General features: G+C 33.8%; 2 protein-coding genes and 1 long non-coding RNA gene across 3 annotated transcripts; all 3 read left to right on the forward strand.

The window, feature by feature from the left end:
- The first annotated feature begins 1433 nt into the window (after positions 1 to 1433).
- On the forward strand, positions 1434 to 2643 carry LOC128034543 (uncharacterized). Its single transcript, XR_008190610.1, has 3 exons — positions 1434 to 1973; positions 2126 to 2194; positions 2268 to 2643. It is a non-coding gene; the product is annotated as an uncharacterized LOC128034543 (long non-coding RNA).
- A 5840-nt stretch (positions 2644 to 8483) lies between these two features.
- LOC105802313 (protein WALLS ARE THIN 1-like) lies at positions 8484 to 10006 on the forward strand. Its single transcript, XM_052624479.1, has 3 exons — positions 8484 to 8510; positions 9360 to 9396; positions 9498 to 10006. The coding sequence occupies exons 1-3, from the start codon at positions 8492 to 8494 to the stop codon at positions 9664 to 9666; spliced, it is 225 nt and encodes a 74-aa protein (XP_052480439.1). The 5' UTR covers positions 8484 to 8491; the 3' UTR covers positions 9667 to 10006.
- Positions 10007 to 10922: 916 nt separating this feature from the next.
- On the forward strand, positions 10923 to 12994 carry LOC105802311 (ATP synthase subunit epsilon, mitochondrial). Its single transcript, XM_012633878.2, has 2 exons — positions 10923 to 11203; positions 12789 to 12994. The coding sequence occupies exons 1-2, from the start codon at positions 11020 to 11022 to the stop codon at positions 12815 to 12817; spliced, it is 213 nt and encodes a 70-aa protein (XP_012489332.1). The 5' UTR covers positions 10923 to 11019; the 3' UTR covers positions 12818 to 12994.
- Positions 12995 to 13206: the final 212 nt, after the last annotated feature.

Raw genomic sequence — 13206 nt, forward strand, 5'->3', positions numbered from 1 at the left:
TATCAAATTTAATTAAAAACTTTATTATTATATAAAATATAAATAATAATGATTGATTTAGATCACTCTTTATCAAAATTTGAGGATAATTTTATACTGAAATTCATTTTTTAAGCCAATTGAATCTTAGTTTGATTATTATTGGTATTGTTATTAGTGCAGAGGAGGGCGTAGTTTTGAGTACACTAAAGCGCATTATTCTCTTATTTAAGGGTTGAAGCACTTATAGATAATTGTAGGCTTTTCTCGTATCAAAAGAATAAATATGATAAGAATTATTAATGTAAAAAATCATTTTTAACTTTATCAACAATGGAAAATTTTAGTTTCGTGAATGAAATTTGAAAACTGTAATATATATAATATAGCTTAAAATATGTATCGTCTGTGCTAATTTTTTTAAAGGAATTTATATTAATTAAAAAAAAAAACAGCTTGTTTGCTCTCAACTCAAGAAATTGCATTGCTTTGTACCGAGAAAGAAAAAAAGGAATTGCTTTGCTGTTAATTTGTTTATAGGCTAATCAACCTCAAGCCCAGCCTTGATTGATTTATGAGTATATTTTTAGCCTATTTTACTTGCTTATTTAATTTGTAACTCAATGCATATTCAGCTATTAAATTTTGAGTGAGTATTTGGTATATTGGTAGCGTGTTTTTTATTTTTCAACTAATTTTAAAAATGATATATTTTTAGTATTTTATTATATTATTATAAAATAATTATCAAATAAATTCTACTGAAATCTAAAAACTCTCTGAAGTATACTAAATAATTTCCTTTTAAGTTAATTAAATTTTAAATAAATTATTTACTAAAATAATAAAACTAATAATTGTTTAAAATAACAATAATTTTTAGAAAATAATTATGAATGAGATTTACAAAATTTTGGTTATACCATGAGGTTCCAACTGAACTTATTATTTTATTTATTCATATTAAAATAAGATCATTTAAGTTATTATTATTAGACGAATGGATTAATTAACAGTAACATCATAAAATAATTGACAAAATCTTTCATTAACGATTTCTATAAATATATTCGAGTGAATATGACATTTTTATCATTTATTATTTTAAAAAACTTAAATTATACTATTAAAAATAATAAATAATACTTTCTAAAAAATCGATTTATAGTATTTATTTATTTATTTATTTATTGAAAATAAGACTGGGATTTTATTGAAATAGATTAAAGAAACAAAACTAACAGACAGCCCAATCAATGGCCCAAAGGTCTGTCAAAGAAAAACTAAATTGAAAAACTATCAAAACTTCTTACTAAACTAAATGGAAACTAGAGAACAATAAATGAAATTAAAATTACTTAAAACCTAACCCAGTCAAATCTGAAACAGTTGGATTCCAAAAAGTGTTTGTTGAATCGTCATTTCCAAAGCTCCTAGCGTTTCATCGATAGCAGTCCCCAAGACATTAATACTTCATTCTGCTATCTATTTTGATTTCTTCTTCTGTGAATCAAATCTTCAATCTGGATTTCTTGACCAAATTCTTACCGAGGCAAAAGCATGGCGATCCAGTTCTTCTCCCCTCAGATAAGTAGTATCTCCTTTCTCAAGCGGATTTTTTGCTAATCTGTGAGCATATGAGTTCTCCGTTCTTTGAATATACTGAAAATTGAGTTCTTGAAAATCAGATTTCTTGTTTTGAATATCTCTGATAATGGCTCCGATTGCTGATTTGCCTGTGGAAGTCTCCTGACATTTTCTTATTACTGTTCTTGAATCCCCCATAAGTTTTACTGATTGGGTTCTTAGTGAAATCCCTAGCTTTGTACCATCTAAACATGCAAATGCCTCTACCGCGAAGGGAGAAGGAACATTTCTATGGATAACCGTCTTTAACACCATTAAGTTTCCCCTCAGATCCCATCCTACCATTCCGGATGCTGATCTGAAAGTTTTGTTGTCGTACGCAGCATCAAAATGGATCCTGACTCTCGGTATGTCCTCCTGTACTCCATAGCTTCTGCATATTCTTTCATTATTCTTTAAAGCTTTTAATCCTTTCTGTTCTGCCATATAGCTTTGAATATTAAGTAGTAAAACCCTTCATGTTGTGTTTTTCCTCTCATGAATAAATTGATTTTTGGAGAACCATATCCACCATAACGCATAACAGAAAAGTAGACATTGGCCGCTGTTGCTCCTCTTGAAAACCCAGGTTAGCCACTCCCACAAAGACTGACTCGTATTATTCATAATCCATGAGAAATTTAACAAATGCCAGACTTCAGTTGTCATAGGGCAATCTCGGAAGACGTGGAGGCTTCCTTCAACTTCAAATCTGCATCGGGGGCATCTGTCATTTGTAGCAACTCTACTGATTCTGAGATTAGCAAAGTTTGGAATAAAATCCCAAGAGATCCTCTAGATTGTAAATGCAATTTTTGATGGCATCTGTAGGCTCCAAAGTTTCTTGTAAAATTCTTTTGTTTCGGTCTATAATAAATAGTTTCTAGGATCCAGATTAGCATCTTCTAATAGTTTATAGGCACTGCGGATTGAAAATTCGCCAGATAATTCTCCTTTCCAAACCTGGAAATCCTCATGTTCAATCTCTGCAAGGGGAATCTGAAGAATTTTCCGAGCAATGTCCTCTTGAAAGGTATTATTAACCAATTCCAATTTCCATTCTCTGTTTGAAACATCAATAAGATCTGAAACTAACTGTATTTCACCTCTGTTTGTTCTTTTATGTGCATCAATTTTATCAACCCCCTAAATCCAACAATCTTCCCATATCGAGATTCTGTCCCCTCTGCCCACTCTCCAACACATTCCTTTTTGGAGAAGACCCTTTGCAGCCCAGATACTTTTTCAGGTAAAAGAATGTAAGTTTCCCAGCTTCGCAGTTAAGAAACTAGAGTACGGGTAATACTTTGCTTTTAAAATTCTGGCTAATAAAGAATTTGGGTAATTAATAAGACGCCAACCTTACTTCGCTAATAACGCAATATTGAATTGGCCGAAATTTTGAAAGCCTATCCTACCGTTTTCTTTTAATGAACAGAGATTTTTCCAATTACACCAATATATTCCTTTTCTGCCCTTTCCTTTCTACCACCAGAATTTAGCAACTATACTTTCCAACTCATCACATAGCGTTCTAGGAAATAGAAAACAAGCCATTGAATAAGTTTGAATAGCTTGTAGAATGGCCTTTATATAAACTTCTTTACCTCCTTGTGATAGAAATCTATTACTCCAATTGTCGATGTATTTTTTGAACCTGTTCTTCAGACTTTGAAAAGCTTCCCTCTTTATTCGACCCACTATATTGGGCAACCCCAAATATCGTTCTAGTTCATTCGACCTCCAAACCCCCATCAAATTTATAATATGTCTTCTATCCTCTTCCAACGTGTTTTTGCTAAAAAATACTGAAGATTTTTCAAAGTTTACACACTGTCCCGACTGAGTTTTGTATTCATCTAAAATATCCTTGAAAATGTTAGCACCCCTGCTTGTTGCTTCTCTAAACAAAATGCAATCATCAGCAAATAAAAGATGGGAAACCAGTGGCCCATTCCTACTAAACCTTACTCCCTTTAAGGTACCTCTTTTCGTTGCCTGTCTCAACAAGCTCGATAAGCCCTCACCGCATAAAAGAAATAAAAACGGGCTGAGACGATCACCTTGTCTCAATCCTCTGGTTGGCAAAAATTTTACCCCGCTATGTCCATTAATGACTACAGAGTAGGAAACGGTAGAGACACATTTCATAATGGCCCTCACCCAGTTAAGATCAAACTCCATTCTTATCATGATTTCTTTTATAAAACTCCATTCAACCCTGTCATAAGCTTTACTCATATCAAGTTTAACGGCCATAAATCATTTTTCCCTAGTCTCTTCTGTTTTAATTTATGCAATACTTCATATGCTAGCATCATATTGTCTGAAATTAACCGACCAGGCACAAAAGCACTTTGGGCATCATAGATACATTTTCCAATAACCTTTCGAAGTCTACTAGCTATTACCTTCGCAATAATTTTATAAAGTACATTGCAAAGACTAATCGGCCTATATTGCGTCATTGACAAGAGATTATTAACTTTGGGTATAAGAACAATATTTGTAGAATTAATAGGACTAACCTCCATATCTCCATTCAGTATTCGGGAGCAAAAGTATATTACGTCTTCTCCCAAAATCCGCCAACACTTCTCGTAAAAAACTACTGGAAAACCATCCTCCCCTGGAGCCTTCGTTGGTCCCATATCAATTGCTTCCGTGATTTCCTCTCCTGTATATGTTGCTGTAAGACTTTGATTGTCTTCCACTTGAATACATCGCTTAATCCCTAATAGTATACAATCATAATTCCCTTTTATTCCAGTCGAGAACAGATTTTGAAAGTAAGATCGCACAGCTTCTTCAATGTCCTGCATAAGTGACAATTCTCTCCCTTCTTCGTTCACCAACTTATGAATATAATTTTTCCTCTTCCATTGTGAAGCTTGACTATGAGCTCAGCTAAGATCTTATCATCCCAATAGCATTCATCTTTTTCAATCTCAAAGTTCAAATTTATTCTTGTCTCTATCAGCTCAGCTAAGATCTTATCATCCCTTTCAGCGTCAACCAACTCCGCAAGTTTTTTTCTAAGAGTCTGTTTAGATTTCTTCCTCTTGATTTGAATTGCCCCGGCCCACTCCTTTAATCCTGTTTTCAAACTCTCCAACCTCTACAACAACTCCCCTGATGATTTCTCCCATATACCTTGAACCACATCAATGAAAGAATCATCAATTAGCCACCAAGCTTCAAATTTAAAATTGTTGTTCCATACTTTCACTGCTTTTTCAGTAGTATCGATGAGAAGAGGACAATGATTTGAGAACGAGTGGATAAGATGTTGGGCCTTTACTTCTGGAAACACCGTAATCCAACCTATGTTAGCAACTCTTCTATCAAGTCGTTCTCGTATATTTGTTTCTGGTAGGTTACCTCTCTCCCAAGTGAACCAACTTCCCTCAAAACCCACATCATACAATTGACAACCTTCAAGCGTTTTCCGAAAACATTCCATTATTCTCTCGTCTTTGGGTAATCCTCCTCTTTTTTCAAATCCATACATGATTTCATTGAAATCTCCATAAACCAGCCAAGCAATGTCTACTCCTATAGCTAAGCCCTTAAAAATTTCCCATGAATCATTCCTGTCCTGTACGTATGGAGATCCATAAAATCTAGTAAGTCTCCATTTTACTCCTCTTTCATTATCTTCAATTAACACATCAATATACCTTTTAGAAAAACTACGAAGAATTATATCAACATCAGTTCTCAATGCTAAACATAATCCTCCCCTTGTACCTTCAGAATCGACTTCAATACCATTGAGATACCCACATCTCCTATGCACTAGTTCCATCTGCTTTCTATTGAGTTTTGTCTCCAGAAAGAAGACTATTTGGGGGAGCTTTTAACTTCAGTAAATACCGAATTCTTCTAACCGTCCGCTGTCTCCCCAAACCACGGACGTTCCAGCTTATGATTTTCATTGTGCTTGGTCGGCTAACCTTTTGGTAGCCACCAATGATAAAAGAATTTGACCTTCCATCTCACCCTTGTTTCACTTTTTCCCTTCCCCCATTATAACTTCATCTTCCAGATCATGATCCATTAACGCATACGTCTGATGGGGCCATAGTTTCTCTTTCTGTTTATCCATAGCTGATCATTTCCCTTCTAAGCTAAACCGCAATATAGGATCAATGGTTTTCTTCGTACTTCCTTTTGGATCCCCATTCCTTGGGTTCAGCCCCTTTGATCTACTTTTCATCCAACTTCCTTCCCTGTCCCCGTCCTTTTATTTTCATAGCTAAATACTGTTCATTGATAGAGCTCTATAGAATGGGGCTCGCAAAGATAAATCAAAACCCATCTGTGTGAAATCTGTTCCCATCATAATTTTTGTCTCGCAATAAGAGTCATTGTGTCCTAAACGACCACAGAAAAAACAAAATAGCGATAAACGTTCATATTTGAACTTGACATACGAGCATACTCCACTAGACATAACCTGCTTCTTTTTTCTTAATGGCTTCCTATCATCAATCTGCACCCTAACTCTCATATAATTACGATTTTCCTTACCCAAATCTGAACCATCATACTCTAGGAAAACTCCAATAAAATTCCCCAAAAGCCTCGATAAACTCTCAGAAAATAAACCAATTGGAACATCATGGACTTGTACCCAAAAGGGCACATAAACTAAAGGTATTTTAAGGAGATCTTCACCTCTTTGCAATTTGCTAAGAATTAATAAATGATTGTTAAAATTCCACGGAAAACCCTTCAAAACTCTCTCCATATCCATGCTATGAAAAAACTTGAAAAGGTACATTTTTTCCCCCATATCTCGGATCTGCACCGCACAGATGGGATGCCATAAATTTGCTAAAGTACTCTTCATAGCCGAAAAATTTATAATACTTGCTGTTAAGAAACATCCCACAAGCTGGTAATCTCCCACCTCTGTTTGTGTCCTTAGATCTCATTGGATCTGTAAAATTTTTTCTTTTTCTTCATTAAGCGATAATTGTGCTAATTCAGTTTCCATGATTGCAGGGATTGAGAACCAGAGAAATGCTCCACACCTACCAATTTATAGAATGGAGATATCCTTGAACAACGTAGAGAATCAAACAAGAAGAACAGAAAAAAACACCTAGAAACCCTAAAAATAAACAAAACCCTAAACTCGTGCCAGAGGCGGCAGACAGAACCGTGCTAGAATAGCAGACTTTGACATGATAAAACTTATTTGGTACAATTTTTCTCTTTTTGATTTACAGTATTTTTAAAAGAAAATAAATTTACTATATTTTTCTAAACTAAATTCTCTCATATCTAGTTTATTTTCTTTGAAGACAAAAATGTTTCTTAGCAAAATTCTTTTTTCCACCCAACCATTTCGTGGGTGTGCATATGAAGTATATAGTAAAATTTTCAACTTTTGAAAAATTATTTCTGGACTAATTTTTGTTTTGGAAAAAATATTTTTTCTCTCAAAAATATATTGTTTAAGAATATTTTTATTCAATAACAGCGTGTGTGGTTCGCTGTAATGGGTATGCAGTTACGCATCTATTCCGCGCGCCCCACCTAATCCTGTGTTTGGTTCGCTGTAATGCCTATTATGCGCCTATTACATTACCGACCTATTCCCCAAATTCTCTGATTTTCTATTCCCTTCCCAAAACAACAATTAGCCCTATTACGGACGTCTTCCCAAATCAGTCTCTGTTTTACCCTCCCTCCCTACCCGAAATCGACCTCCACCCTCTCCTCCCAACATCAAATGAAGCGGTTTAAGAGTCAGCAGATTTCGCCACATTCGGTTGCCTGTTCAAACCCTAACGCCAACTGCTTCAAGAGCTCCATCGCAATGGAGTCTCCTCCAGCTATTCTCATCGCACGACGATCACCTTACTAGAAGAAGTAATCGACAGAGTCCTTGACGTTGTCAAAAGCTTCCCCAAAGTCGATCCTTCCAAGGTCTCCCCTTTTTCTCACACCGATTTCACGATTTATTGTTTGATTTTATATTTTGGTGCTTGGGTGCTTAGGAAGAAATGATTTTGAAGTTATTCTTTTCTGGAACTACTTGATATTTCACCCGATTTATAGTTTGCAAATCAGATTTAATTTTATTTCCCTTAATCGAATATTTGGGATCGATTAGGTACCCTTTTGATTGGTTGATCTAGTGTCTTTGTCTGGGTTTTTAGAAAAAAATGTGGGTACTAAAAATAGCCTTAAAATTCTAAGTTGTGGGCATTTTATGTTTATTGGTTATCGATTTGTGAAAGTGAAAAGTTCAGGTTGATTGTCTCAATAGGAAGCAATTTCAGAGTAGTATTAGCATCTTTGAAGCTTGCATTTGCATTGCGATTGATTCTGCATTCTAGATTCCATTGAAATTACTCTCCTAGAGTTGTGCTAAATTTGAGGTTGTTTATATTGTTATGCATGTTTAAAAGAACAATGGACTGGTCTCACAACCTATTTTGATGGATCATTTGCTTTGTATGCTGGCATGACTTCGAGATAAGTTATTCATTGGAGGTGTCAATTATTTTACTTATTTTCTGATTTTATAAATGACAATGTAGATGCCACATCCTTGAATGTCAATACACTAGTTACTGCTAAATGGGTTCCCAGCTCTGAAGCAAAAGGTATGAAAAATTGAAAATTAGTGCTTTTGAATATAATTTGAAATTTAAAGTTGAAGAACAACCATAAAGTTTGAGATTAGGTGTCGGCCCTGAGAATCTTAAACATTATATATGCAGATCCGGTCTATTCATGTCAGTCAAAGGAATCGATTGTTGAAGGTCGATTAGATGAAAAGATAGTTCCAAGTTCGGTTAAGTCTGATGGTACAAATATGCATATTTGAACCGGCCTGATTCATCGTTTTTTGCAGGTTAGTTCAGACATGGAAATCGACAAGCAAGGTACTGAGTCTAATTTATGTATGATTTTTTAGCTACCTAATTATGATTTCGAGAATTTCCCTTTAGAACTACCAATATTAGAGATGAAATGATTTTGTAGCTATCTAATTATGATATCGAGAGTTTCCCTTTAGAACTAGCAATATTAGAGATGAAATGATACATAATATTCATACACAGATAAATAACTCAAACATGACAAGAAGATGTGTTATTCAAAATCTGTAAAATATGAATTATTAATTATGAATTATTATACGATGATGACATGACTATTAGCAGAACATGGCATAGATACACAAATTACTAGGTAACATTTTTTCTTTTCTAGGAAATTGACTCATTATTTGCATGATTTGGCCATTTGAACGAGATGAAATATTTGTTCTAGTGTTGCCCATTTCATATGTTTTGCCAAGATCAATTGCTTGACATAGAATAGTGAAGAAAGCGATAAGATATATGCTTTAAGGATCTTTTAGTCTTGTGTTTCTATGTTATATTTGCTACATTAATTGCTTGTGTGATGCTTTCTCCATTTTTGCAAGAGCTGGTGGAAATTGTTATGATTGGTGTTTGTTCTGTTAACATATTTAAGCAATCTTTAGTGTGTTCAATGTTGGTAAGATGTTCAAAATGTTAAAAAAGTGCCTGAAGACTGCTAATGGTTATGGCTGGTAAGACTTTTTGATAATTTAGTTCCATTTTCATTTGGTTGTCCTTACATGTTTCTGTTTCCTATGTTTCCTAGATTGAGTCAGCCTTTTATGCTTGTGATTTCAATTTTGAGTTTTGACTTATTTTTAGTCATACTTAAATGCACTGAGTTTTGACTTGCGGCTTTAATAGCTACTGTTACATTGGGTGAAGAATTCTACTTGGGAGGGTAAGCCTTAACTTTTAACCCATACATTGTTGCCTACAATCATACTTTGCAGGGTTGGAGTGACATTGAATATAGCTTGCAAAAATATGTGAAACTTGCAGGGTAGTAGGAGCAGCATTGATAATGGCTGGATTGTATCTGGTTATCCTAGGAAAAAATGAAAGGAGTAAGTATTTGTCTGAAAATGAACCAATCTATTCAGTGTCTGAAAATAATGACATGGAATCCACCTTCATTCGGCCGTTGTTGGGAAATAAATTGCAGAGCTGAGGCAAATGGATGAATTTTCATATCAGCTCCATGGCAAAGTCAGTCATCCAATCCACACTAATGCCATTTGAAGCAGCTTGCTGCTATTGAAATTGAAGGACAACAAACGTGAATGATGGAGTTTCCAACAATTGAAATGGGAAAAAGAAAAGTTGAATTATTTTGATCAACATGCATCATGGATGGCATATGAAATATTTTTTATTATTAATTCTGAATGGAACACAGAGGGTGCCTTCTCTGAGCTCTAACAGCCTTGCTTATGTATTTATTTATGTTTATTTGACCCTGTTGGTTTGGATCATCATTTTGTGAAGAAATTCAATGGTAATGTTGTAACTTATTGATGTTGTAAAATTTTATAACATATGGATTATGACATATAAATTAATAAAATAATGTAACCTTTTGTTAATATTTGAATATTATATTTATGCAAAATATAATTCTCAAGTTATTTATTACTTCTAATATTTTTTGTAGAATAATTAAATTATTTGATTCACTAATGATATTTTAGTACATTAAATTTGTATTATGGTTTAAAAATAATAAATGAGATTATATATTATTTTTATATTATTATATATTATAATTTAAGTAAATTAATATAAGAAAAATTATATTAAGAATTTTATTAAATTATATATTTTTATTAAATTATATTTAATAATAATTATGTTAAAATATGATTAAATTATTTATTATTTATATTAATTAACTTATTAAAATTTAATAACAATAACAATAATCATCTACTTAAAAAAAATTCTGCTAAGCGTATTTTAGTCATTTTAGTTTTTTTCTTTATGCTATTACACCTCTATTCCATTCAACCAAACACAATAATACCATTACGCCTCTATTCCATTCCATTCAACCAAACAAAAGAATTAACTATTACGCCTCTATTCTATTACGCATCTATTCCGTTACACTTCTATTCTATTACAGCGAACCAAACGTGCCCTAAGTGCTGCTTAGAAGTAATACTAAACATACTCTAAGTACATATAAAATATTTTTTACAAGTAGATTTGGTAAGAAAATAAAAAATATTTTTATTAAAATAAATAGAAAAATATATTGTGACAAAGGGTTAAATATATTTCTGAGATTTTATATTAATTTTTTATATTTTAAAAAGTTTAGAATAAAAAAATTGAAATTAATTTAAAATCACAGATCAAAAGGGAGATCTAGTGAAGCAGAGCCAAGAGGCCCAAAACGGAAGACATAAAATAAATAAATAAAAGGCCTCATTGGCCATTTGTTGCTAAAGAGTGACGACGAAGATCTCTCCCTATATTTCTACAGTGTATTTTTCGCGGCCACCAACAATCACCGAAGAAAATGGCTTCGAACGCGGCGGTGCCGTTCTGGCGTGCAGCGGGGATGACATATATCACCTACTCCAACATATGCGCCAACCTCGTCAGAAACTGCTTGAAGGAACCTTATAAGACTGAAGCCCTTTCTCGTGAGAAAGTACATTTCTCCATCTCCAAGTGGACTGATGGAAAGCCTGAAAAGCCCAGTATGTCTTTCTCTTTTTCTCCTTTTCCATAATCTGATCTGGGTTTTCATTTTTTTATATAATTTCCTTGTTATTTTTGGATGATTAGTTCCTTCTAATTAGGATTAATTTTATATATGATCTATTATGCTGGAATCTTTTCATGGTTTGGTTGTGAATCTTCTTTTGATATTGGACATATGATCGACTGATTGTTAGTTTTTATAGCAAAAGGAAGAAAAGAAAAGAATCGGGGAGAAAAAAAAAAAGGCACAAAATTGAAATTAAAATGAAACTAAAAAAATCTTTGAAATTTTTGGGGCCCTTGTTCGATGCTTTTTTTCTCAGTATGTTTTAGAAACTTGCTTCAATGTAATGCAATAATTGATTAAAAATAAATAGTTTAGGGTTTGACATTGTGGCGTCCAAATTCTTTGTTTGTTGTGGGGTTTGACCTAAAACTCCTTCAGCATACTGCTTATATCTCGCGTGCTGGGGATGGGGTTTGCTCTATGTTGCTTTATTTATTTGAAGTACATGTGTTGGATATGGGGATATCAGATATGATTACTTACATCCTCAAAATACATGAAAACTTAATTATGTACGTCAGATATATACTGTATCCGACACACAGTTGAGCTTGCTTGAGTAAAGTAACGTAGAGTTTCACCTGACTTAGCCAGCTGAAACAAGTTGCTCAGACCGAATTAGAGCCTCCTTTGAATCCTTGTTTGATCTGATCAAATATTTGTCTCTCTAGCTTAGTAGTTCAGCACTTTGGTCTACTCTATGACACGTAACACAACCTTACTGTCCTTGACATTGTCTTATTTGGTGGAGTGAATAGATATGATGTGGTGAAATTGTAGTAATTTTAGTTTGGTGCGTGGGATATTCAACTTGATACTGGATAAGTGATATCACGGTTAAGGTGATCTATATAGCTTAAATCTTTAATGAACACGTACTGATTCGGAAGTTTATTTGGAAGTTGGCATGAACCCATTGTCATTTTGCAGTTCCTGCAAATTATCTTTATTCTTTTCCTACCATGTTGCTACCGTCTTTATTCCTTTCAAGGTATGTAGATGAAGTCGCATTTCTTATTTTCTGTAGATTTCTAGGTATCTATGCAGCATCATGTAACTCCTTTATTTGTTGTTTGGATTTTATGATTTGCTCAGTCTCTGTATATGTCCTTTTGCCCATTCTGTTACTTTTCTTTTCAAGATATTATTGATCCTGGTAATTGCAAGAAACACTTTGCGATTTGGTCAAATTCCATTAATTTGTTTAGTAATAGCTACACTTACCCTGTTTGATCAGTGTGAGCATAGACTCGCCATTCCTCCCAGACCAAGGGAATAATTGTAGGTATAGCAACATCCCTAAGATATAAACATTGAACCGTTATTATGTTGCTTATCCAACTATCGTCATCGGCCATGTGATAGTACTTGTAGTTTTGCTCAATTTTCAATCTGTCATCACTGCTTAATGCCTGTTCTACTCTGGTTCTTTTAATCCCCTTCCAAAATAAAATTTTCCGATACGGTCTCTAACAAGTATTATACTGACATATGTATCGTTGCTTTGATATCAGCTATCCGCTCAGATTCGCCTGAAGAATGAGTTGTGTGGTTGGTCATCAAAGTCGCCAATTGGGAAGGACTTGAGGAGTTTAATTTTTGTTATTTTTGTAATTCTTGTACAATGCCTGTGAACAGATTTCAGGGTTTGAGATGCTGCTGCATTTTCATAATAATCTCTACTTTGCAAATAATAGACTGAGGTTTCATTGGACTGCTATCTCAAATGTTTCTTTCAGGTTTTTTGGTTAAGGTGAAAAAGAAAAGGTTCTCTCTTCGGTTATGTGATTGTGCCTATGATTTTCTTGACTTGGGGTCTATTTGTTTACATGTAAAATCAGTTTTTGTATTGAGGTTGTAAAAACCCATAACAATATCTCCACTAAATCCTCAACGGTCCCATTAAGTCCTCAACAATCAAACATGCATGAT

The sequence above is a fragment of the Gossypium raimondii genome, chromosome 11 (genome assembly GCF_025698545.1).
Source record: "Gossypium raimondii isolate GPD5lz chromosome 11, ASM2569854v1, whole genome shotgun sequence".
Taxonomy (NCBI): Eukaryota; Viridiplantae; Streptophyta; class Magnoliopsida; order Malvales; family Malvaceae; genus Gossypium; species Gossypium raimondii.

Coding starts and splice junctions, on each gene's coding strand:
- LOC105802313 (XM_052624479.1), top strand. Junction 9,397..9,497: donor GAAGAATTCTACTTGGGAGG/GTAAGCCTTAAC, acceptor TGAAACTTGCAG/GGTAGTAGGAGCAGCATTGA.
- LOC105802311 (XM_012633878.2), top strand. CDS start 11,020: ATGGCTTCGAACGCGGCGGTGCCGTTCTGGCGTGCAGCGGGGATGACA. Junction 11,204..12,788: donor TGGAAAGCCTGAAAAGCCCA/GTATGTCTTTCT, acceptor CTTTGATATCAG/CTATCCGCTCAGATTCGCCT.